The 26998-nt window shown below is 42.6% G+C and overlaps 4 protein-coding genes across 7 annotated transcripts in view; 2 read left to right on the forward strand and 2 right to left on the reverse strand.

The window, feature by feature from the left end:
• The window catches only part of asap2b (ArfGAP with SH3 domain, ankyrin repeat and PH domain 2b), a 34391-nt gene extending 12265 nt beyond the window's left edge, over positions 1-22126 (reverse strand). Inside the window, exons 1-16 of the mRNA XM_038727590.1 lie at positions 21504-22126; positions 17883-17955; positions 11756-11901; positions 11572-11646; positions 9735-9784; positions 8691-8820; positions 7172-7257; positions 6835-6910; positions 6541-6627; positions 6027-6130; positions 5153-5222; positions 2658-2742; positions 2523-2571; positions 2226-2392; positions 1010-1143; positions 297-391 (exon numbers count right to left, since the gene is read on the reverse strand). Of these exons, the coding sequence (XP_038583518.1) occupies positions 297-391; positions 1010-1143; positions 2226-2392; positions 2523-2571; positions 2658-2742; positions 5153-5222; positions 6027-6130; positions 6541-6627; positions 6835-6910; positions 7172-7257; positions 8691-8820; positions 9735-9784; positions 11572-11646; positions 11756-11901; positions 17883-17955; positions 21504-21629 (1553 nt within the window). The 5' untranslated portion in view covers positions 21630-22126. The remainder of the gene's footprint in view (positions 1-296; positions 392-1009; positions 1144-2225; positions 2393-2522; positions 2572-2657; positions 2743-5152; positions 5223-6026; positions 6131-6540; positions 6628-6834; positions 6911-7171; positions 7258-8690; positions 8821-9734; positions 9785-11571; positions 11647-11755; positions 11902-17882; positions 17956-21503) is intronic.
• Positions 1-26998, forward strand: part of LOC119909376 (NLR family CARD domain-containing protein 3-like) — a 622129-nt gene that overhangs the window by 213428 nt on the left and 381703 nt on the right. The gene's annotated exons all lie outside the window — the stretch shown is intronic.
• The window catches only part of LOC119909386 (NACHT, LRR and PYD domains-containing protein 3-like), a 239804-nt gene that overhangs the window by 91444 nt on the left and 121362 nt on the right, over positions 1-26998 (reverse strand). The window lies entirely within an intron of this gene.
• LOC119909374 (NLR family CARD domain-containing protein 3-like) overlaps positions 26176-26998 on the forward strand; it is a 37810-nt gene continuing 36987 nt past the window's right edge. The window contains 1 exon segment of the mRNA XM_038727573.1: positions 26176-26325. The gene's annotated coding sequence lies outside the window, so the exon portion shown is untranslated.

Genomic DNA, 26998 nt, shown 5'->3' on the forward strand with positions numbered 1-26998 from the left:
AACCTTAATTTAATCTTCTTTCCTCCAGGTGGTCGTTTGTTTCAGATCTTCTCTATGGAGATCGACCTGCACTCAGTGTTAGGTCTGCATTTATTGTAAAAGTGAGAAAATCTATAGGGGGTAATACAAGAACTCAAGTATTAAATATTTATATATTTAACAAGTCATGTTGAAGTACTTAGTAGTATTTGTTCAGAAGATTTACAGACGCTTTTCAAACAAAAGTCTCCACCAGACAGATGTTGGAGTCTGCAGAGTTTCAGAGGACCGGGGGGGGGGGCATGGCTGTCACTCACATGTCACTGGTCGGATCCGGTTTGGTCACATCCTGCTCTGAGAGAGTCGCCTCCATGATGTCGTTGAAGCTGGCATTTCCCACATTCTTCGCCAACTAAAACACAACATGTCAGGTGGTTCGTCACAGCGGAGCTACAACAATCACAACAATCTGAATGTACGAACACACGTACGATTAAATGCAACATCGTTACTGCCTGAAGGCTCAGCATGTGTTTGAATTGGAATTCCTCAAGTTTACAAAAAAATGTTCCACATTTTATATTTATACCTTAATGATTCTAAATACATTAAGAAGATATACTTTATTATTAGTTTATCCTTAATATGATAAAATGGTAGGATTTCATTAAATACACAAAATATTATGATGAAATGCAAAAACCACTGAAACAAAAATCTAAACTAGATTAAAAGTTTGAGAATCAGGTCATATCTATATTTGGAGTAAAACAATGTTGTAACATTTACAAGATAAATTCAAAAACCTTTTACTTTTTTCTGTAAAATTATTAGGATATTTATTTCTTGTAAATTCCTAATTTTATTTTAATTTTTTTTTCCCAATCAGTTTTAAATAAACTAGAATAATCAGGACAGACACAAAATAATTAAATACAACAGTAACTAAGAAACAAACTGTGCTTCCCTCCGGCCTGCCTCGACGCTCTGATTTCCTTTACTTTCCCTGGGGACAGTGAAGTGGACTCACCAGCAGCTCGGAGGTTCCTAGGACATCCAGGTCCAGACTCTGGATCCTGGAGTAGTGCACCCCCATCTCCCTGTGGATCCCCGAGCATTCGATACAGATCAGAACCCCGAGGTTGGTGGACAGCCAGGTGGGACCTGATGGGGGGGCAGTGGAATCATTCGTCTGCAGGTCAGACTTCTAAACTTCATCAGTGATTATCTGAGAACATGACTGCCTTTTTCAAACGGTCCCCTCTCACTCGTCCTTTTCTATCTTCTACATCTTTAGAGATCCGACATTTTTCATTCATTTCATTTACACAGCGTCTGACTGCAGGGAGGAAACTGTCCAGACTGAAACATCAGCAGCTGTTGGACGGGTTCTGATCTGGTTCAGACCTTCAGGTTCCCCTCAGCAGCTCTGTGTCTGTCTCGGGGCTCCTCCCCCGTCATAAACCAGGGGGAAACCTGGAGAGGGTTAAAAACAACAGGAGTCTCCCTGGTCTGTAATCAGGGCGTGGCTGACCTACCGGGCTCATCTCAATCACAGGTGATGTTCCAGCGCCAGCGTCTTTGTGTTCTCCACCTGCCCGTTCACTAACTGAAGTGCTTTAGTTTAAATACTTAAAGTACTCCTGCTGTGTACTGTGTATGCCTCAGAGCCTGCCTAACATGGATTAGCAGAGTAGTCTTAGTACTGACAGCAGTAGAAATTGTAGTAGTACTAGGAGAAGTACTAGCTGCATTAACAGCAGTAGCAGCGACAGAATTACGAACAGTTGATGTAGTAGTAAGTTAAAAGTAGCAGTAGTACTGTAGTACCCCACAGTCGCAGCAGCAGTAATAATAACAGTAGTAGTAGTAGTACTAGTAGTACTGACCCGGGGCCCCACAGTCTCAGCAGCAGTAATAATAACAGTAGTAGTAGTACTAGTAGTACTGACCCGGGGCCCCACAGTCGCAGCAGCAGTAATAATAACAGTAGTAGTAGTAGTACTAGTAGTACTGACCCGGGGCCCCACAGTCGCAGCAGCAGTAATAATAACAGTAGTAGTACTAGTAGTAGTAGTAGTAGTACTGACCCGGGGCCCCACAGTCGCAGCAGCAGTAATAATAACAGTAGTAGTAGTAGTAGTAGTAGTAGTAGTAGTACTGACCCGGGGCCCCACAGTCGCAGCAGCAGTAATAATAACAGTAGTAGTAGTAGTACTAGTAGTAGTAGTAGTAGTAGTACTGACCCGGGGCCCCACAGTCGCAGCAGAGGTCGTTGCCGCTCATCCTCTTGACCTCGGCCACGATGGCTTTGGTCAGCTCCTGCACGATGTTGTTCTCGCCTTCGTTCTGGTCGCCTTTGAAGGCTTTGTTCAGCGCCTCCTCTTTGCTGTTCTGCAGCACCGACACCCAGCTGCACAGACAACACAACATCAGGTCAGAGGTCAGGGGGACACCAGGGGGCACCAGGGGACACCAGGGGACACCTGGGGACACCCAGGGACACCCGGGGACACCAGGGGGCCGGGCTTTCTGATACTTACATCTGACACTCGGCTTCGTCCTCAGCCTGGAAGTGGTACGTCCTGTCGTCTGAAGGCGGGAAACGAGAGACATGAGATGTGTTTTAGACGAGAGGACGACACAATGTGTGAAGGACACGTAGATCTGCAGCTTACGTGAGAACAGGTCGAAGCTCTTATCGTCTGGATTCTTCTTCACCTGGCAGGTGAGCAGGTTCAGTTTCGCTGGAGGTCTGTTAGGCTGAGAGACAAGAAGCAGGGAGGAGGGTGAGACAGCAGCAGGAGAGGACGCAGGGAGGAGGATGAGACAGCAGCACGAGAGGACGCAGGGAGGAGGGTGAGACAGCAGCAGGAGAGGACGCAGGGAGGAGGATGAGACAGCAGCACGAGAGGACGCAGGGAGGAGGGTGAGACAGCAGCACGAGAGGACGCAGGGAGGAGGGTGAGACAGCAGCACGAGAGGACGCAGGGAGGAGGGTGAGACAGCAGCACGAGAGGACGCAGGGAGGAGGGTGAGACAGCAACAAGAGAGGACGCAGGGAGGAGGGTGAGACAGCAGCAGGAGAGGACGCAGGGAGGAGGGTGAGACAGCAACAAGAGAGGACGCAGGGAGGAGGGTGAGACAGCAGCAGGAGAGGACGCAGGGAGGAGGGTGAGACAGCAGCAGGAGAGGACGCAGGGAGGAGGGTGAGACAGCAGCAGGAGAGGACGCAGGGAGGAGGGTGAGACAGCAACAAGAGAGGACGCAGGGAGGAGGGTGAGACAGCAGCAAGAGAGGACGCAGGGAGGAGGGTGAGACAGCAGCAGAACGCAGGGAGGAGGGTGAGACAGCAGCAGGAGAGGACGCAGGGAGGAGGATGAGACAGCAGCAGGAGAGGACACAGGGAGGAGGGTGAGACAGCAGGGAGGAGGGTGAGACAGCAGCAGGAGAGGACGCAGGGAGGAGGGTGAGACAGCAGCAGGAGAGGACGCAGGGAGGAGGGTGAGACAGCAGCAGGAGAGGACGCAGGGAGGAGGGTGAGACAGCAGCAGGAGGAGGGTGAGACAGCAGCAGGAGAGGACGCAGGGAGGAGGGTGAGACAGCAGCAGGACGCAGGGAGGAGGGTGAGACAGCAGCAGGACGCAGGGAGGAGGGTGAGACAGCAGCAGGAGAGGACGCAGGGAGGAGGGTGAGACAGCAGCAGGAGAGGACGCAGGGAGGAGGGTGAGACAGCAGCAGGACGCAGGGAGGAGGGTGAGACAGCAGCAGGAGAGGACGCAGGGAGGAGGGTGAGACAGCAGCAGGAGAGGACGCAGGGAGGAGGGTGAGACAGCAGCAGGACGCAGGGAGGAGGATGAGACAGCAGCAGGAGAGGACGCAGGGAGGAGGGTGAGACAGCAGCAGGAGAGGACGCAGGGAGGAGGGTGAGACAGCAGCAGGAGAGGACGCCTGTCGCACTAAACAAGACTATGGAGCTCCAAAGGTCTCGATATCAGATAAATACAGACGGAAATATTTAAAATGATCCAGGCTGGATCGCCATCAATCATTACTGTTCCCTCAGGATGAACTGTATTAACTTCCATCTAGCGCCACCATCAGGTCAACACGTTAACGTGTCCAACACTTGGGCTAACACGCTAAACTAAGATGGTGAACATGTTAAAAATGAGCCTTTTAGCATGCTAACAATAGCATTTAGCTTAAAGTGCACAGTACAGGCTCACAGAGCTGCTAGCATGGCCGCAGACGTTTAGTCTCGTTTTGAGATAACAGGCTTATTGTCTGGTTATGTCGGCAAAACAATCTATTATGTTATAGGTAACAGGATAAATATATTCTACTGTATACAATACATTTATATTGTATATTCACTTCAAAAAATATTACATAATTATCCCGCTATTGCAAGAAAAATAACTCACAACTATATCACAAATAACTAAATAATTTAATTTTAGTCCGGGCGATACAGCCAAAAATGTTATCACGACTTGTGTCTGATCATTGGATATCGATCATTATCAGGATAAATGTCAAATCATTTAAGCTTGTTTATGACTCAAATGAATTAAATCAAACATTAACTGAACATTTGTTATATTGTTAAATGATCACATGCTAACACTACAGATTGTGATCATGGTAACCGTTACACCTGCTGCAGCTAAGCATCATGGGAATATTTATATAATTTTAGCTGCAGATTTCTTTCATGATGCTTTTTTCCATCACACAGCATTTGTCTGTCAGTCAAGACAAACAGGAGACACTGATGATTGGCTGTCTGCTTGTTCAGAGCAAAACAACTAAAGGGTTCGTCCCCCAGAGGTCACTGGATTCATCAGGGCTCCTCCTCTGGGGACAGTCTCTCAGTTTCTAAAGGAGCAACATCACAATCAAGGTTCTGCTAGTTGTTTACGTGGTGCTATAAACCAGTTTTATGTTGTTTTACCAAAAACGTCCAGAGCTGGAGCAGAGATAAAATAATACAGCATCCTGTCCTGAGCGGCTCTTTGTAAACAAAACTTCAAAAATAAAAGAAAGAAGGAACAAAAAGAAACTAAAGTAAAACATAAGTGAGACGGTTCAAATAGAAAATTAAACCCAAAAGGAGACTTTCTATTGGCTGATGCAGGCAGGAGGACCAATGGGAGATCTGTTGTCTTACCGTGCCGTGGCAGATGGTCAGGAAACCGTTCTTCACAGAGCACTTCCTCTTCTGCCAAACCTTCCTCAGTCTGAGGACGAGAACACACATCGCTGTACTGATCTTTCTGTACCAGCTCTACAAATCTATCAGTCCATGACGCCCTGAATGATTGTTTCAGCCACTGTATTCTGTGTTGTTACATGTTGTGAAGTGTATTGTTTATTTGTTGTTTGTAATGTATGCACATGATGTGGAGCTGAAACACACTGTTCCCAAAAAACTATCTCATCTGTTTCGCTAACGGACAAAACGCTCTGAAGAACGACGACAAACAAACATAAAACTGGACTTTGATTCAAAAAGAGGTTAAAAATGTGACTCATGTTGGTATAATAACATGTGAGCATCACCTCAGAGTCCATCTGAGCCGTGCTAACTTTCAGCAGTCGCCTACATGCAGCTGGATGCTGGTGTGAAAGCTCTAAGCAGGGGAATTCAACTCGAACTGAATTCCCCTGCTGTAGAGCTTTTTTCACAGCTTAGAGAATATTTCACAAAGCAAAGGAGATATGAGAGCCACGTGAAGTCGTCTCCTCTCTTCCTTTCACTCGCAAACTCGACCAGCAATGCTTATCGGAATGCGCAGATTTGATTGGTTGAGCAGCATCACATGGAGCACATGTAATTGGTGCCGCCAAACCAGTACAGTAAATGCTAGACAAGCTGCGCGGGCTAAAAAAAGAAACGCTGGTAATTCTCAATAATACATCAGCTGTACGTCCGGGCCCGGAAAGGACGCCGGCTGGGTCCAGAAACGGATCACGGTCTGCCTGGTAGTGACCTCTGGTCCACAGGAAGTCATTTTCCTGTGGCATTCTGGGAGTTCACTCACCCCTCACTTTTCTTGTAAAGGACCCCGGAGCGCTCGGTGCCGTGAGCCTTGTTGCCCTGCAGCTGGTGGAGGCTGTAACCGCCGCTCTGTTTGGCCTGAGAGTCCTGCAGAGAACCAGGAGACACAGCCAACTGTAAAACTCAGAGACCGGGTCTCAAAGTGGGGGGTCAGCCCCCCTGAGGGGCCACAGAGCCACTGCAGGGAGGTACTTCTACATTACTTGAGTATTTCTATTTTTCGTTCCTTTCTACTTCTACTTCGGTACATTTAATAGAGAAATATTGTACTTTTTACTACATTTATGGTAAAACTTTAGCATATTCAGATGATAAATTGGATTTATTAATATAGATTAGGGCCAACAGTATAACATATTGAAACTGGCCCCATTTTACCAGCTGTTAAACTGAAGTTTAAACAGGGCTGAGTAGATTCATCATCCACTGATCAGCAGCACTGCCAACTAAACCTAAACTATAATTCAGATTATTCTCCTTCTAGAATCTGTTCCCACCTCCTTCTGCTCCGACTGCAGCGACGCCTTCAGGGCGTCTCGGAGCTGAGTCAGCTGTTTCCTCTCTCCGTCGTGAGTCTGCTTAATCTGAGCACCACAGAAGAAGAGACAGGAACACACATTATACGTTACTGATGAGCATATTTTAATGTGTTTCCTTCCTTAAAGGCGGCTAACCTTACATGCAGAGACGTTAGGAGGAAATGAAACTGCAGTTCCTCATTTTAATCTGTAATCTCTATAATCTATAATCAATTTCTGTTTTCACGCTACATTAAATATATCCGTCCTCACCGCCGTCAGGTCTGTCGCCAGTCTCTCTACAGAGGGTTTCAGACTCTCCACAGCCTTCAGGCCGTCCTGGAAAAAACTGACAGACATAAAACATTCAGTTCTGCACCAAAAATCCATTAATGATACATAAAACTATTAAGGCAAATATAAGGCTCAAATCTCTGAATGTGTAATAAGTTGAATTGAAGTAAACATGTAGAAATAAATGAAGTTAAGTTCTGAATGAAGTTTTGAAGTTTCTCCCTCATTTCTGTGCAGATACTGATGATTTCTGGTTCTTCCTCCTGACTGACACAAACACGTTTCAGACTTTAAATAACTTTGCAGAGTGACGTACTTGCACTGAGCGTGGAAATACTTGATGAGGTTCTGGAGGAAGTCGGCACCTTTCTTCACTTTGATCTCGTTCACTTTCAGGAGATACTGCAGAGAGGAACCAGACATCAGTTTCTGTCTTATTAAATACATAAATAAGACATATAGAGAGCTGATATGAAAACAAAGTCCTGTATATTTGTTCCAGTCTAATCTCCACGTTCTCCCAGCACGTGTTGTTTCAGCTGAAGCTTTATTAATTACTGAAACAGAAACGTACTTTGGGTTCTGCTGTAGATTTCAGAACGTCTTTCAGCTGCATCGTTCTCTACAGTATGACTACATATATTGGACACTGTTAGATTAGAGCTGCTGCGATGTATCGGGCTCCTGAGTGCAGATACTGGCCGATGCTGATTATCTCAAAGATACCAGATATCAGCCCGGTTAATCGGTCTGTCACTAATTATGAAATGAAAATGAATCAGAAGTGAAACAGACCAGGTGCATTATACAACCATGATTTTAAAACTCAGCTGATTATTATGAAATCTTAATGAAATTTAATGTTTCTTTTCACAATAAAAGAGTCATTAAATTTCCTTTCTGCAGAACTCACAGAACAGGTGAGTCTCCCCTGACAGACGAAGACTGCATTAAATTTACAAGAAGTTAGAGGTGCTGGAGCCTCTCAGAGCTGCAGATACCCTAAAGGCCGAGTGTAGCAGAGCTGCAACAAACATTCGATCAAAGAACTATTTAGGAAATCGATTTCGTCTTTCAGTCATTTCTTTAAGCAAACGTGAAACATTTGCTGGTTTCATTTTCTTAAATCTAAGGAATTGCTGTTCATTTATTTCCCTTTATGACAGTAAATGAAGAGTCTTTGGGTTTTGGACTGTTGGTTGGACAAAAGAAACAATCTGAAGACACTTTGGGCTCCTGTGACGAGCATTGTTCACAATTTCTTTACATTTTATTGACTAAACCATTAATTGTGAAAATAATCTGCAGATCAGTTGAAAATGAAAATAATCATTAGTTGCAGCCCTAGAGCGTAGATGCTTTCTATGGGCTAATTTCTTAATTGTACATATGGGCATCTAGAAAATGTTTTAATGTATTGTCACACGTGTAACTTCTAATGCAGCCTTTGTTGGCCAGGTCTGGCTTGAGAAAGAGATCTTATCTCAATGTGTTCTGCTGTTTAAATAAAGGTTGAATCAATAAAAAAAAATTGTGTTTTTTTCCCTAATGTTGTTTAAACCCTCTGAGCTTTATTTCACATTCCAGATGACATCTGCACGTGTTCAAAGTTGGGATTTTGGGAACACGTGTCTAAAACGATGCAGCACATCTGTAATACGACCTGCCAGATGTTTCTGACCTGCAGGTCTGATTTATCTGCAGCCACGTCTGACTTTGTTCTAAATGTTCCACTTCAGTTTGTGACTTGAGGAAAGATCAGGGTTCGTTCCACACGAGAGGACGTGAAACCTGACTTTAAGTCATGTGACCCCTGACCCCCCGTGTGACCTCACCTCACACATCTGCAGCTGGAAGAGCCGCCGCTCCTTCTCCATCTCCTCGGCGATCTCTCCTCCGCTGAACTCGGTGCGGATCATCCCGTGCTGCTTGGCGTGCTCCCTCTTCTCCTTCTCAATCTTCGCTCTGCAGGAGGTCAAAGGTCAAGTCATGAAAACCAGCACTGGAACCAGCAAAGGAACAATGTACAACATAATCTACATGTCCTCTTATTTACATTTTCACTACACTTATCTGACAGCTTTAGTTACTTTGCAGATTAATAGACAAAATATAATAAATGATGAGATATTATTACAGATGAAGCGTCATTAAAAGGAGCTCAACACATTAATTAACATCAATAGTTATAATCCAGTAATATAATAAACTTATTCTGCATAATGAGTGTGATGCAAATACCAGATTTCCTTGTATCAGAGTATTTCTACACTGTGGTATTACTAAAGTAGAAGATTTGAGTACTTGTTAGTGCAGTAAAGTATAATGAACCCGTGTGTTTCTGGATTCCTGCAGGACAGGAAGTGACCCGTTGGCTTTATTAACCACACACAGATGAGCGTACTGCTGATGATCCGCTGGTGTTCGGTTAGATCGACTACGATCTCTGCAAACCTTAAATGGGAAAGCAACGTTTACAAAATCTACAACCAGCTGACGCAGCTGAAATTATATATATATTTTTTGAGGAAGTATCCAGTTTAGTTTTGAGACGCGGTGAGGTTTTAAAATCCGAGCGCTCAGAACAAGATCTATTCGACTGTCAGCACCTAAACGTACATTTTGTCTTTAGTTTATCATCTTCTCTGTATTTATTTAATCAATATGTTCTTATTTATGTTTTCTATTTAGCATGCTGTCTTTTGTCTGTCTGGCACTATGAGCTCCTAACATCTTTGCTGTAGTGAAAATAAAGTTAACTCTAAAGATTTAGTGACTTATGAAGACAACTCTTTGTGTTTTATCGTTTTTAAAGTATGAAACTTTATTGAACTCAGTGGTGAACAGGAAGAGGAGGCGCAGACTGTTTCTGGTCTTACAGCTTGGTCTCATAATCCTTCCAGGCCTTGTCGAACGGCTTCTTCAGATCCTGAAGGAGGAAGAGAAGTCACATGATTAGACTGAACTCTGACCAATCACATCGCAGCATTGCTTCACAAACACAGAGAGGACTTCGACCTGTGACTCACTCAGGAAATATTTCAACACCTTAACGTAGGTTTTGTTCTTTTCCAAACTTCACTGCCTGCAGAAATCTTCTTTGTTTTATTTAACATTCTGTGTTTGATATAAACTCTGACGCAGATCAGTTCTTTAACTTATCTCATGCAGTTGGTTAAAAACAAGCAGCACAAAGACATCGTCATTAAAAAGGTCAAAACACTGACTTCTATTCAAGGTACTTTTCACACTGCATCTTCACCACATGAACGTTCAGTCAGTAAACTGACGACAGCAGGTGCATCTAGAAATTATTTTAAAGAATATTGCGGAACAGTTCATTTTCTTCTGTAATATACGTGAAAAGGTGAAACTTTCATATAGTGTAGATTCATTACACATAATACTTCAGGCCTTTTTTGTTGGTTTTAATCTGGATGATTACGGTTTACAGCTCATGGAAATAAAAAAAACTCCAGCATCTTAAAACCTTTTATAATAAAGAGTTTATAAAACAGAAACATGGACCTGAGCAGAGCTCTGATCAGCTGATTAACTCCTGAGTCTTTCATCTCTCAGTCTGGTGCTCATAATGAATTTTTCCACCATATTCTAATTTTTTAAGAAGCTCCTGTACCGGCCCGTCGGACCGTGAAGTACAGAATTAATTGGTGATTATTTTAATAATCATATTCTTTCATCTATAAAGTGAAAACGTTCCCATGTTTCAGCTTCTCAGCTCAGAGGATTTGCTGCTTCTCTCTGTCGTCTTTGACAGTAAACTCATTCTCTTTGGGTTTTAGACTCTATGTCAAACAAAACAAGACGTCTGAAGATGTCTGTCCGCTTGGACTCCAGGAAACTGTCATTTTACTACGGTGGCCCTGAAGGCTCAACACGCTGCAGTTTGGCTGGTTTGTGGATCATGAAGTTACTGCAGTCGATTATCCGACAGCGGATTTCCTTTAAATTCTGATCTTATAGATATTTGCTGTTTGGCCTTTAGATGATCTCAAGTTCACCATTTCACCTCTGAAACTCTCTGTCACACCATTTAAACCAAAGAACACGTTCAACATTAGTTTTTCCACTCGTTGCGTTCTGTGTGACATGTGTGGTAACACATGGTGATGGTGCAATGGATAAGATGATGCCTTTGGTGTGAGAGACCCGGGTTCAATCCCCACTGTGACCCATCCACCAATTTGTCCCTGAGCAAGACACTTAACCTCTAGTTACTCCAGAGGCGTGCGACCTCTGACATGTACATGCTTTGGATAAAACATATCCCATAATCCACTTCACTACCAAGTCGTGTCATATGGACGCTGTAGCGTCATTGATAAATGCTAAAAGAAGCCGTAGTAGACTCTGAACTTTTAAAATTCTTTTTAATGTATTTAACTTTTAACATAGTTTTTAACTCCCTTTATGTAACTAAGTCACTCATTTTTTACCAAACTACAACGTTTCTCAACATTAACCACATATTTTATTTTGAAAGTCTAACCGGATGTTGTTTATTCATTTTTCTAAACTGTTCACGTGGTGGTCACTTGAGGAGTTTGCATGTGTTTTCTTAAGTTGCAGTGTGTTGAGCCCTCAGGGCCACCGTAAATCTCCTTATCTACAGATATTTTAAAGATAATCAGCAGATGAATGAAAGAATCTGTAAGTTCAGACTGGTTGTTCGAAGCTTTAAGACTGAACACAAACCCCTTTGACTCCTTTCAGGTCTCCCTTCAGCAGACTGTCCAGAGGAAACGTGATGATGTTGTTCATGTTCTGCAACTGCAAACAGGAAGTCTTGTTAGAGCACAAACCTCCAAGTGTCTCAATGTAAAGTTCCTCTAACAGCTCTGTTTGTTTCAGTCATCGCGGTGCGAGGTCGGTTCCTCACCAGGTTCTTGAAGAGCGCCGTCAGCTCTTTGGTGAAGACGGCGAACTTGAGGAAGGCCGAGCCGACCTCGGCCTCTTCCCTGCTCACACAGTTGTCTCCGAATTTCTCCAGCGACCCGACGTACTGCTCCTCGTTCTCCACGTGAGCTGAAACACAGGAAACAGAAGACACGGAGTATAGTCTGTGTGTTTTTTTATTATCATTATTTAAATTAAATGAACGAGAGAGAGTGTCTGATAATACATCTTATTATTAGATCATCAGATCAAAGTTATTCTCTCTCCTTTTTGTAATTTTCTATTTTGTTTTCCTGCTTGTTTGATATTTAACACTTTACATGTGAAGCACTTTACCACTTTTGTTTTGAAAAGTGCTGCAGGAATAAATCTTTACCTATTAATTTACCCCAACTTAATATTTTGTCATCTTCTAGCCGTAGTGATTCCTGATCTGCTCCTGCTTCAGTTTGTACAGAGGCAGTAAAGTGCCACCAGAATAATACAGTGTTTTAATGAGGTTTATTTTAATCAATGATTAAATCCATGTATAAAATGAGCCATTATAAATAGATTCATTTAATTAGCATTTAAATTATGCATTATAAAACTTTAAAGAGGTGGTATTCTGGTTTTAGGCTTTTCCCTCTCCTTTATTGAGTTATATCTCTTTTTTGTGCATGTAACACGTTTGCAAAGTGAAAAAGCCCGAAGTGAGTTCCCATCTCCCACAGAAAACTCTGCTCTGAACTGAAAACAGCTGGTTTGTAGTCCAGCCCTTCACTTCCTTTACTTGTGACGTCACAATGAAAACACGTCATAAAGCTCGCCAAGCAGCTAGCGGGGTCAGACAAACCCTCACACCAAGCTAGTCTGAGCGGAGGCCCTTTGGCTCGACTCGCCTTTGTTTGGTTTTCCATTGTAGAAATGTTGGACCTGTACCTGCTAACAGGTACTTTTTTTCATATCACCTCCGTCGAGGTTCCAAGCGAGCTGAGGGAAACTAAAATGTAACGTGAAAACACGACAGACTGCTGATTGGTCAGAGAGAATATTCACTATTCACTGCATCATCATTGCACCAGGCAGAGGCAACAGAAAGTTTTATATTTTACAGTTTTTGTATGGAATATTGACAGTTTTAAGTGATGGCGGAACAAAAATGTGCTTGAATACTGTTGGAATTGAGGAGCTCCGCAAGTGGCTGCGGGGGAAGCCTGCTGTGGAGGAGCGTGTGACGCCAGCCGCCCGCTCACAGAGCCCTCTGCTCCCGCCGTCACACAGACCGCTGCAGCAACAACGGCAGAGGAAAACACAGCTGGAAGCTTTTCATACCGCTTATCTGTCTTTACATTCTGAGCAATGTTGAAACGTTTTAACTTAAGAAACAGAAAGCTGTGTGGATCGTTGGTGTGTGTGTCGCATTGAACATTACGTCACGGCAGTTGTGTGTGGTGTCGCTATGACGACAGGTACGTACTTCCTCTGGGTACTACCTGCAATGGAAAACGGAGCAGGGCCGAGTAGAGTCCAGTCTATCGATTTGTGCTATGGTAGCATTTTTCGGCAAGGCAGCAAAGATCGTCAGAACACCGGTGTTCTGACGATCTTTGCTGCCTATCGAGCTGTGCTACTTAGCGGATCTGCGCATGCGTATGACCCACAAGCGTGGTTTGTTTCCACGCCCATAAATCTGTGCAACCTTGCTGTTGGGCATGCCGTTGAGAAAGTGGCTGATTGTCAGTAACATAAAAAATAAAAAAAATCATTATTAGTCTATGAGGAATAAAGATGGCATTATATAATGTTTCAACATGCTCCCCCGTAGTACAGTACACATGGAGTGAGTAGTGGTGTAATATAAAATGATTCTGTAATGGGAGCATTATTTGATATTACGCTAAACCTGAAATGATGTTATAATATAATCAAAAAACAGAACATGTCATAATACTGTGAGAGTTATAACTTTATGGGATTGGAAAAGGGAACACATAAGGTAGCATTTTTCGACAAGGCAGCATAGATCGTCAGAACACCGGCAACAGTTCAAAGTTTAGTCCTGATGGTCAGATGTGGAACAATGATGTTGTGGACTTGAGAGTTAACTTATAACATCTGCTAGGTTACAGTCTCAGTCTGAAGCAGCTTTGATTTGGATCACACTACCTTGTTTCTTACGACCCGCCCTTCTCTGCTTCTGATTGGCTAGTAGTCCTTACCTGGGAACTGCACATGTGCAACTCCCAACAAAGATTTTGTACAAGTAAGATGCATCACTCTGTAGCTCAAGAGCGGAGCGTTCAACACACAGGGTGAAAAGAGGAGCTGCAGCAATGTGCAGTATGAGAAAAATATGGTGTTTTTTGAAAATTAAACCATGTAAACCTGTTCTGGTACAACCGCTAATTAAGATTTTGAACCTGAAAATGAGCATAATACCACCTCTTTAAAAAAATAAATAATACAGAAACAAAAATTAAAATGAATATTATGGCAGAAAATTGTTTCATCTTTTTATCTCTACTTTTCTCTTCTCTGTTCCCGTATGTAGGGTTTAGGTCAGAGCTGTGAGATTGTTTGGTGTTTTCCCTTCTCGTTGTTCCTCTCCTCTCCTTGAATGAGTCTTCAAGGCCTGGAGAGGATCTCTGTTCCCCAAAACATAGAAACCTAGACAGTGTAAGTGATTATGAATCCCTTTGCTCTGGGCCAGACGCTTAATTTTTGTTTGGCAGATGTGTTATATGTATATTTTAATACACAGTAACTCAAAGCAGATCCGGTTGTAAATATAAGTCAATAATAAAAAAACCTTGGATTTGAGGTAAACAGAAAATAAACACGGACAGGAAGCTGCGGTCGCTTTCACTCTTTACTTTCACAACCTCTCACAGGATGATTTCTGTCACACTGGATTAACCGCTGCACGAGACCCAGGCCACGTCCTTTAGGCAACACGCTCTATTTAAAGTGGTGGTTTTTGTTTCAGCACCCAGAACACCAAAGTGTCACTGTGCTTTCCTACAGCGAGACCAGCTGATGGCTGCAACAGCTTCTCCCTTTCAACGAAACAGTGAACACGCCTTCTGATAAGTTTCTAAAAACAAAACTCTTATTATTATTTTTAACCTTTATTCAGAGGAGCTCCACTGAGAGGACGTCTCTCTTTTGCAGGAAGACCCTGATCACATTGAGACCTGGAAGCTGACCAGTACAACCACAGTCTGATCTGCTGACCACTGAGCAGCTCCACTGGAGCAGTTGGGGTTAAGGGCACCTCAGTGGGGGTAAATGAGGGATAGCAAGCGCCGCATGTTGACTTTCCACACCCAGATTCATCCTGTCAGTCCGGGGATTGAACCATTATCTAACCTTTAGACCATCTCTGCCTATAAAATCTAAATAAGTACAAATGAGCTGAGTAAGTTATTAAATGAAACCATTTGATTTACAGTTTTGTTTGTGTTTAACCAATAAGATTAATTTCTAGCTGAGGTTAGCAAGCAGCACGTCGCCCAAACCCCCCCCCCCTTAAAGCATGCAAATTTAAAACCTGCACTAACCAGTTTTTTTGTCCACTTATTTTCAGCAGAAACAAGCTGTGAACTCAACATTAACACATCGTCATCTTTAAGTTAACATGTTGATCTTATGATTAGACAGCAGCTGGTTTCCTCCTCCAGCAGCTGCAGATCAACATGCTGCTTCATCTGCAGTTGTGTTTGTAACTGCTGGTGAAGGGGAGTCCAATATTCTCTCTCTGTGAGCTCTGTGTTTGGTCTCCACCAGCTCCTGAGGGAAACATCTGGCTCTTTAGATGCTAAATGCTTCAGATGGGGGACCAGGTCATTGTTAGTCACAAGTCACAAGTAACTCAAACATGACTGCTAATCAAGTCATAATGTGCTCTCCACCAAATTTACCGCACCTGCTCCACATTCACTAACACTAACGAGTCACATGACACCAGGGAGGGAAAGTGGCTAATTGGGCCCAATTTGGACATTTTCACTTAGGGCTGTGTGATGTGTTATTTTGTGGGGACAGCAGATTTACACTCACTACTTTACACTGTAGCGAAGTGTCATTTCTTCAGTGTCAAAAATGTGAGGGGTGTACTCACTTTGTGAGATACTGTAAGTCCCAAACACTGCTAAACAAGTCATAATGTGCTCTCCACCAAACTTAATACCGTTTCTCATAATCTCAGTCTGTCTGTTTGTATTATGATTATGTCAGGAACCGTTCATCCGATCGACTTCCCACATGGCGGTTGCGTTGCTGTGGACCGAGGGGGATGCAGTGTCGTGTTTGGTGCAATTTAGACCCAAGCCAGGTTCAGAATTAATGCATCAAGAAGAGAACAGCGCTGAACCGAGCAGCTTGCGGGGCTTAAATGCTGTGATAGAGAATTAGTTAAACGGCGTTATCGTCATCACGCAGGTTTGATAAATGTTAGAAATGAATGTGTTGAAACTGAGAATTCTAAGGAAGCGCTGAATATTTAGCAGCATCTCCACCACTGTCGTGTTGTTTCAGTGTTATTAACACTGTAGGTGAAACGATGTGAGACGCACATTTTGAACAAGCTGCACTGCATCTATCTAAAAAGAAGCCCTGTGAACGGGCCCTGTACTAGTCATTTTAATAAGAGTTAAAGAATTAAGAGTTATTTAACTTTATTAAATAACCTGTAGGCCTCTATAAAAAAGACAGGTCAGGTTTTTTTTATATATCATCAGTTATATTTGGGCATTAAGTCCAACTGAAGTCACGAGTCACTGGTGTTAAAGTCAAACTTGAGTTTGTGCTCGGCAGCTTCAAACAGCTTCTTCTTCTCTGAATCGACGCTCTGACAGTGAAGCAGAACAGGAAGCTGCATCCGGAGAGATTAACAACCAGCTCAGAGTCTCTTAGAGAATCAGCAGCTGAATCTTCAGTCAGCTCACACAGAGGTGTTAGAAAAACTATTAGAGCTGCTTTAAAAGGTCAAACACGCTACAAAGCGAAGGACAGGGTGTTTCAGAAGCTTTGTGCCAAATGTTTTTGTTTAGATCAACGAACCATCTTTGTTTGAGTCTCTTCTTCTCTCTGTGTCCGCAGACAGGCGGGCTCTCCCTCTGCATGCTGGGACAGGACAGCGGTATGACAGGAATGTGTGGAGGTGAGACTCCACCTGCCCGAACACAACCCCACCACACCGAGGAACTGAACCAGCTGGGTTCATAACAGATCACTTTCAGCTGTGTTTCAGCAGGGAGCTCCATCAGCACCACCCATCCCGCTCCGCACGTTTCATTTGACTGAATGTTTCACTCTTCGTGATGTAACAGTGGATGCTATATTTGTTTCATTTCATATTTAGGTCAACTGTCGCCTTTTTAGTTGTGCCTCTAGGAGACAATTCAACCTTTTATCCTTTTAAATATTTCAGCTGTCTGTAAATTCCCTTCAAGATCAGAACGGAGACAGTTTCCCTCCTGTTTCACAGGCTTGTCTCTGCACGTATAAGAAGCAACAGACGGGAGAGTCTGAGCCTGACAGATGCATCGACAGCACAAAACCCAAAATCGAACTTTGATGGTGTTTGTCACTCTGTTGTTATTTCTATTTGGGGTAAAGACAGACAGACTTTAATCAGGAATCTTTCAGAATCTTTCTACTAAGATATTTATTTTGTTGAGGAAAAGGGACTGAAAACATAATAATAATAATATACAATTGAACTTTTTATTGGTAACAACTGATATTAATTCAAACTCTGCTGCTGCATATAAACAGAAGTAACAGTGCAGAGTGAAGGATGTGTGTCATCGTTCAGGAGAGATCCCCCTCCTCTCCTGCCCAGGGGGGACACACTGAATACTTGGCAAACATGTTCTGAATTTTAGGACTACAATTCCCGTCATTCGGCAAGCCGAAAGCATAATGCTGTCATGGAGTCACATTTGAGTGAATCTACAACGATCAGCAGGTTAAATGAGACCGACGAGAGTTACAGTCTGAATGTTTGATAAAGGGAGGTGAGATGTTGGCAGCTCGAGTCTGAGCAGACAGGAAGTGACATGCAGAAGCTCTGTGGTGAGAAGCGTCGGTATTTTTGGACAGAATGAGGTGAAACTGTCACTCACCCAGACCAGACGTGTTGATGGCCTTCACCGACTTCTTGATCTTGTACAGAATCGATCTGTCCAAGTCCAGGACCTGTAGGGGACAAACGCAGTCAGGACATGTTCAAAATACTTTAAAGACAAGAATCTGTAAAATAAAAATACACATTAAATGTACAGCTTTTTCAATTAAAGGGAGTGAAAAAGCAGTTTATGATATTCAGGGTTGCTGCCAGTCAACATCCACAAACCGGTGACCAGATTTTATACAAGTTATAAACCTTTAAAAGTCTAGTGGACTCTTTTATGTTGAACTTTAAGAACAACAGACTCCAGCTGCTCGTTAGAAGTGTTAAAATGTTTGAACTCTGAACAGGAGATGAAGCCACATGTGAAAATACGAACCCCTCTCAGTAAAACGACCTGGAGGTTAAACGATCAGCTTCTCTGATCAGGTGACTTCAGGTCTGTGTTTGTCTTTGAGTCCTTACAGAACAGACTGCACGTAATCAAGGAAACAGAAGGTCTAAGGTCTCCTGGTGAAAGGAAACTGAATCACAGACCTGGAATCCACTAAAGAACCCCTGGAAACCTTTCAAGGACTTCTGTAAGCTCTTCAACACCTTCTGGAAAATCCTTCAAAGAGCCTTGAACGGCCTGGAGTGAGCATTAAAATCCCAGCTGACACTGGACAAAAGGCAGACACAGGGAGAACTTGCAACCTGCACACAGAAAGGCCTGGGACCACCAAGGTTCCACCCAAGACCTTTTTGCTGTGAGGCAACAGAGCTGACCTCTGCCCAAACTGCAAAACCGTTTCTCTTTAAAGAGCTCTGTGACAGCGTAGCGGCCTGCGAGAAGCTTTCACAGATGCTGCGGTTCCCTCTGAACACCTCACAAGAACTTTTAAAGCCTCGTCAGCACCACAGAGAAACCTCTGGGGGCCACATTTAGTCTTCTGGCACCGCCCTCCTCTGTTAGTGCAGCAGCATGTGGTTCCTCTGTGTGGATGTTGACTCACTTACATGCTCCCCTGCACTCTGCTACCAGCTGAGTTTATAGATCTGAGATGCTCTTTATCTCGACGGCTGAGCAGTAACTTCACCAGCTCAGAACCTTTTATTGATCCAGCCTGCTGTGTTACTTCACACCACCTGTATCGTTCTCCTTCTGAACTGAGCTCAGTGACAATTCTAATAAACTTTATTCAAACTGGGCGGCCGGACAGAAAGAGAGAAAGGTCCTTCTGAACGGACAGAAGTCCTCGTGAGGATGCCGTCAGCGCCACAATCCAACCATGATGTAAAGTGGAAACGGGCCTTTATACAGAAGGACAGGAAGAATGATAATAAACCACAGTTCCCATGAGCCTCAGCGGCCACAGAGGTTCTGAGCGCCTCATCAGTCAGCAACAACTTCACCCAAAATCCAGAAGTGAAGTGATTCATGCGTTCGGCGTGGCGTCACCTGAGGCTGTCGGCGGGAACAGGAGCGCCGTCAGCAGTTTAACCAGCTTCAGTGACTCAGAGACAGAGACATGCAGAAAGTCCGGCAGCTCAACTGGGACTACAGACCAGACCGGTTCCACATCTGAGCCTCCTGAATCTCTGCAGGACTCATTGAGCTCGACACACACAAATAAACATACAGTGCAAAAACAGCTACAACGATAATAATCCTTTCAGACACAAAACTAGCTGGTTTCATCTACTTAAATGTAAAAAACTGCTGCGATTTGTTAACGTTTCTGAGTAAATGAAGAGTTTTGGACAAAAGAAGCATTTTTCATAATTTCTTGACATTTTATAGACTAAACGATTAGTCGATTAATCATCAGAATAATCTGCAGATCAGTCGGTAAATAATCGTTAGTTGCAGCCTCAAGTGCAAGAACATAAATGAATCAACCAACAACTGTGATAATTATTTAAATGATTTAATCTCTTAATCACACAGACGCCTCAGGAAAACATTCAGGGGCCCCTCTGAAACTCCTCCAGGAGCCTCAACTTCCTCACCAACAACTGAAAACCTTCAATGTGGCTCCAGACTCGCTCCACACATTCACAACCCTCACCTCCTCTGGGACGCAAGAACACAAGAAGCCCTGAACGCCTCACAAGAAATAACTAAACACTGAGAGAAGGAGGAGGAGGAGGAGGAGGAGGAGGAGGAGGAGGAGGAGGAGGAGGGAGTGAACAGACAGAAGTACAAAGAAGAGAGGACTGACAGCCAGAGGTAGGATCCTTAAAGGGGGGGTGGGGGGCAGCCTGGTCTTGTTGGGACTCGATCAGATGTGTGAGGTTTCCTCGTTGCCGCAGGTCTGCTGGGCGTGACGTCCCAGCATGCAACAGGAGGAGGGAAGATCCAACATGCTGCCCAGACCTCAAACATTCAGTGGTGGTGATGGCGCAGTGGATAAGACACATGCCTTTGGTGTGAGAGACCCGGGTTCAATCCCCACTGTGACCCACCCACCATTGTGTCCCTGAGCGAGACATTTAACCCCTCGTTGCTCCGGCGGCGTGCGACCTCTGACACGTACAGCAGCTGTAAGTCGCTTTGGATAAAAGTGTTTCTCTGTGTACTCCTGTCTATACTCGCTGCTGAGAGTCCAGGAAGCTTTTAAATACTTTAATTTACTCAAATTAATTTTAATACTTAAATATTAAAATCTAGCCTTTTAACTAAGTTGTCCAAAATATATTAGGTTGTATTTTAAGCATGAAAACGTACACGTACAAGTACGCACACTTAACTACAACTTAACTGTCTCAGTCAGCAGCCGAGTTCAATGTGATGCAGCCGACTGTTGTATATATTGCATACTTGTGACCAAAGCTGAGTGAACTCACTCTGGATGTTTTAAAGTCTATTCAGATGTTTTCAGAGCAGCTGGAGACCTGCAGCAGCAGCAGTATTACAACTTACAAGTACTGTTACTACAGTAGTTTCTGTAGTAACAGTACTTGTGACAGTGATACTCGTATGTTGTATGTCTTCAGCAGGCGACCTTTGACCTGCACCACGACCACCACCACCGCCATCATCACCATCATCATCATCATCACCATCATCATCATCATCACCAACATGTGTTGCAAAACACAGCAGCAGCTCTGAGCTCTTACAACAGAGGGGAGCACGAGGAAGTGGCTCTCTGTTCCTCTTTTCAGTGAAATAAACGACTTTTACTGCCTGGAAATGTGAAGAGGAGGAGGAGGAGGAGGAGGAGGAGGAGGAGGGGGGGGGCGGAGACCCTGAAGCACACAGTCCCCTTCAGGTTCCTCCTAAGAATCTGTATAAACCAGTTTGTTTTCTGCCTACAGAGACGGAATCTGTTCCTTTAAACAGCCGGAAACAAACTGAAGTACCTTTAATTACTAGTTTCTAATACAGGAAGTGATGACAAAGATCACGGGTTTAAATACAAATGGGAACAAACAATAACTTGATGTTCTGGGTGATCATTTATTTCTTATTAATGACTGATTTCCTCCCTCCTGGCGGTCAGAGGAGGAAGTTTAACAACTTTATTTAAGAAAAAACACTGTAAAGACTAAGTTTGTTTGTTTGTTTGTATCTCACAGTTTATTTCCTTGTGTGCGGGCGCGTGCGTGTGTATGTGTGTGCGTGTCTCACCTCCTCCAGACCCGCCACCGTGTTCCTGCAGTGGGACATCCGGGTGGTGAAGCTGGAGGTGGTCGGGGCTTTGTAGTCCTCGTTGGTCTCCGAGATGAACTCGGTCACGGTGATGAGCTCCGGCATCGCGAGCTGCGAACAGGCCGAGCCGTCCCGGTGTACAGACTCTGACACACAGCCAAACCCGCAGGCTCAGGTAAGCGACCGCACCTGGGCTGCCTTCAGTCCGAGCCAGAGATCCTCTCCTGGGTCCGGGTCTGGCTCCTGCTCATGTTAAATCAGCCTCTCAGTAAAGTCCGGCTCAGGTTCGGGGGTTTCCTCCCATGGTTTGTCCCGCAGAGGTGAAGCCTGCTGCACGCGGACACCGTCACATTCCTCCACCTGAGGAAACTGCACCGAGCAGGGCGGAGGCTCGGAGGAGGGGCGGAGGAGGGGCGGCCTGCAGGGACCAGGAACACGGAAGGAGCCCCGAGTACAGGAAGTGTCAGTGTTTCGAAGTTAAACACCGGGGACGAGTTCAGTCTCACAACGTTTTGCTCCGGTTTCTAACGTTTTCACGTTGAACGGCATGTTTCCTTGAAACGTTGCGCAACGTCCTGGCACGGGCTCCGGGGTCTGTTTTCTCCCGTAGGTGGGCGTGTCTCAGGTGTTACCCAATCAGCTGCAACAAGTTTGTAAACACAAGGGCGTTAAAAAGGCTGATCCTGCCAATACTGCGCTGCGTGTACTCAAAGAAGTATTCAGACCCTTTACAGTAACTGAAAATACTCATCTAGGAGTAAAATGTTCCTGTCAGTGTTTCAGCATTATGTTTCTGGATTAATGTTCCTGCTGCAGTAATGTGATGTCATTTTAACTCCTTTAAATGCTGGTGGGTAGATTTTAAAAGTACATTTAAAACTTTAAATTAAATATTAATACAGTAATAATAGTGATCCAAAACGATATAACACTGTGCTTTTGTACTTTTACTCAAGTTCAACAACAAAAGAAGTACAACAAACGTTTATTTGTAATAAAGCGTTTTTATTCTGTGGTGTTTTTACTTTTAGCCTGAATGAGTAAAATTTGAATATTCCACTGATGTTTATTTTAACTTAGAAGTGTGATGTTGTGTCTGTACTTTATTAACACTATAGAAGTCACTGAGGATGCACTTTAATGGCTCATTTATCGTCCTAATTAAACAAACCACAAAAATGCATGATAATTGATGCATGTGTATAAATATAAATGCATAACCACCTTTTTAATTCATTGTCTGGACTGTGCAGCTTTTATATAAGATACACATATACCATTTTTCTGTGATATGTGTAGTTTTAATAAGCTCTGTCTTCATTGTTACAATCTGTTTTATTATCTACTTGTTCATGCTGTTTAATCTTTTTCAGATTTCATTTATTATTATTTATATATTAAGTATAGACCAAAATAAAGATCAATAAAAAAAAACATACTTGACTACCCGTAAGTGCATTTTGTCTAGACCTCCCTGAATTACAATAAAATGTAATTAAATACATGTTTTGTACTTTACAGCCAACTTCACTTTATTCAGATTTATCTTCCAGGAATTAAATTTAAAGATATAATGTTAAATAAATAGATATTACTTTTACTTACTTACTAAAATTTGTGTAGAATAGCATTACTACAATAAATACAACAAAAAAGTAACACAGTGAAGTGAACTGCCTGTTTCTGTTCTTATTAGCTCAGTGTGAATGATTCAAATAGCTTGTTTTGTCCAACCAAAATAGTTTCAGCTCTGCAAAGATGACTCATAACAGTAGTTTTTGAAGCTGAACTGCACTACACAGGTGTGCCAGAAACCAAATAGTTAAACAGATTCATGGGTCACAGATTTGAACCAATCCAAAATAAAAATAATTGTCATCTAGATTATGTCTTAAATTAAAACAAAATTTCATCCTTTATGTATTTTTAAAAATGTATAACTTTATGGAATTTTCCAAGTTATCCACAAAAGAAGTATCCCAGCACACAAACATGCATCTTAAACAGATGCACACAAGCAGCACTCTTATTTCTCTTATTTTATCCCAGTGATTAGAATCAGATTAATTGCCAGGTATATGACCCTGGATTGTACATTGCTCACAATGTGCTTACTTATACAATAATAAAAACAGACATAGGCTACAGTATAGAGAACACATAAATACATAAATACAATATAGACAGATTGAGACAGTATCATGAAACAGTTGGATATAATTGTGTCCATGTTTTCCCAAAATGATCAAGTTTTCCTCTTTACGTCAATTTAATTTCTCTCATTTTAATTAAACATGACAAATTTCCATTTTCCAAATTAAATATGATCCTGCGATGGACTGGCGACCTACACACTAGTAATGCTTCTGGTCGTTAGGTAGCTAGCTAGCTAGCTAACAAAGTTTGTGTTTAAGACATTGACAGTCCCCTGAGGCAACTTACCCTAAACTTAACTGTCATAGAAGTTAGTGCCTAAACCTAAGACAGTGAATACATGCATGTTGACTGGCTATCCCTACATCAGCCTCACGGCTGCAGCTCAGTTTCAGGGTCTTGGCGGTCTTCTCACAGCCTCGGCCGTCTTTACGTAGAGCAACCGTTCTTTTCTTCAGATCCTCAGAGAGCTCTTTGCCATGAGGTGCCATGTTGAACTTCCAGTGAGCAGCATGAAGGAGTGTGAGAGCGACAACACCAAATTTAACACACCTGCTCCCCGTTCACACCTGAGACCTTGTAACTCTAATGAGCCACATGACACTGGGGAGGGAAAATGGGCCCAATTTGGACATTTTCACTTAGGGGTGTACTCACTTTTGTTGCCAGCGGTTTAGACATTAATGACTGTGTGTTGTGTTATTTTGAGGGGACAGCAAATTTACACTGTAAACAAGCTGCACACTCACTACTTTACACTGCAGTGTCATTTCTTCAGTGTTGTCACATGAAAAGATATCACATATTTACACAAACGTGAGGAGTGTACTCACCTTTGTGAGATACTGTATTTGTCAAGTCCCAAATTTAGAGCATGCAAAAAAATGTCTTATTGGAAAATTTGATCTATCAACCGTCCAAACCGGTCTAACCTTTGGCAGACTCCACCTCATCAGAAGTATTTTTATTTCCTTGTTCCTCTCCCTGACCTGAGTGGTGGGGGGTTGTACCTATTTAATGTCTGTGATCCATTTGTTTTGATATTTGATGAAGGCTACAAGAACAAAAGCTTTTATTTCTTACATCTAACATCACAGATCAGATGTGTAGTTTCATTCTCTGTCCACTAGATGCTGCTAACTAACCAGCTAAAGATTAGATCAGTGAATAAATCTGTGATGGAGGATCAAGTCTCAGTGATTAGACCCAACATGAGGTTTATAGGGATTTATGTATATATTTACTTTTTGGTGAAAATGCTTATTTGTTCATCTCAGTCTTCTACAGTGATTTCCAACCTACTTTTCAAGACAAGAGAGGAACACTAAGAGGACTAAAGAGAACCTCTGCAGGATTACACTTAAAATACAGTCAGCACATTGAATGTCTGTCTAATAACCAAACAAACAAACAAAACAATAAAAAGTAGTCAAGAAAGTGAAACTCTGTCTTATCTAAATATCTCTTGCTATCACAAACATGCCATCATCAAGCAGTCTGTCAGGTTGAGACACCTATAATATATCAGACAAGGAGGAGAACGGACAGAGATGTACTCAGTTACAAACTCCAACCGCTCTGAGGTATCTCTTCGGTTTCCTCTCTTTATTATATTCAGTTCCCTAGTTACATGCATGTTGCTGCTCTAAAGAGAAAGGGGGTGCAGCAGCAACATGAAACATGATCAACGTCACATATATTATTGTACAGTACTGTTCCAGGAACTATGTAAGTTAAGCTCAGACGCCTCTCAGGGCCAAGACTCGGTTCCTGTTATTTTCTTGTTGTTGTCCGCTCCATGTGTCATTACCTTCAGTCACACCATCCACTGTAGACTTCCTGTCAGTACATTTCTGCAGACAGACTTACACACTTGCATTAGTACACGTCTTGATATATAACTTATATACATACTGGTTCCAACAGAGTCGGATCAAACTCAATGTCCCATGAAACTGTTTGAAAGTCCAGATAACATGAGACACGGGATTCAACTGGAGCAACGCTGAATGTTGGATCTGATCCTGGCATAAGACATAAGGTCCTTACTCACAGTGTGTGAGAGGACAATTTATATAAGGGTGGTGTGTGTGTGTCTGTGCTTATGTGAATGTACTGTATGGTTTTTTCGTACTAGCGTGGATCTATGTGCTCCTGTAGATGCATAAATATGTATAAATATACAATTAAACTCAATCAGCGTTGTCTGTTTTTTGCTCAGTATTCATATTTAATTATCATATATTTAACAAGAATAATAATCATAAAATCTATGATTTTGTTTTTGTGTAAAACAAAAAACAAAACATTTAAATAAACTGTACAATAAGTCATCACATTCTCCACATTAAGCTGCCTGACTGATACTCACCAGTGAAATGTCTTGACATGTACACACACAAATGTTGGACCATTTTTATTGGTTTCTGTATTTCTGCTGAGTCCTTATTCCATGCAGGAGAAAAGGAACTACCTTTTCCGCTTTTGTCTGGTTGCATGTTACTTTCACATCACATACTTGTAGTTGTTTTTTTGTTTGTTTTACATTTTAAGGCATTGTATCTTTCTTTTCCCGCTTTGCTGCGGTTGATCTTTATAAGACCTCAACACTCTGATTCCCAACAAGACACACTGATCATCTAAATAAGTAAGTTTGAAAACAAATCTATTTATGTGGTTTTATCCTGAAATACAAGCTAAAATATGTGGTTTAGATATATATATACTTTTCTTTCTCTTGACACTACAGTGATCTGTTTTGTTTCATGATACTGAGCGTAGTTACCTCCTCTGACTGGCTGTTTTTTTTCTAGATGTAATGAAAACATCTTTTTGTATCTGACATCAACATAACTTGTAGTTGTTGCAGTGAGCGTGTAAGTGATCATTTGAACGGTATAATACACAGCCAGTGGTAGCTAACATGTCACAACAGTAACACATACACTTTCTCAGAGTACAAAGCACACAAACGCACATACACAGAACCGTGAAAAGCTGAAAATGTTCCAGGTTTGTGTGGAATTCACAGATTAAAAAACAACCTTTATCCTCTGGTGAGTATAACCACTCAGCTTTCATTATAAAGTTGTAATTGTCGTGCAATGTTCCAGTGATAAGTTAATTGATTCAAAATTTGTAAATTCAAAGTTTAATCAAGCATGCTAACCGACGTTGTACTAGCCTGGATGGATAAGCAGAGGTTTGCTGAAGGATGAAAATGACTATTGAGTATTTAATTCCCTAATTATTCTTTTAATATCTCAATGAAATTAAGATTAACTAAAACATATTGCAGATTGCAGTTTTATATTTAATGG

The sequence above is a fragment of the Micropterus salmoides genome, unplaced genomic scaffold (assembly GCF_014851395.1).
Source record: "Micropterus salmoides isolate LMB-PRFRI ecotype aquatic unplaced genomic scaffold, ASM1485139v1 Ms_hic_scaffold_18, whole genome shotgun sequence".
In the NCBI taxonomy this organism is placed as follows: domain Eukaryota; kingdom Metazoa; phylum Chordata; class Actinopteri; order Centrarchiformes; family Centrarchidae; genus Micropterus; species Micropterus salmoides.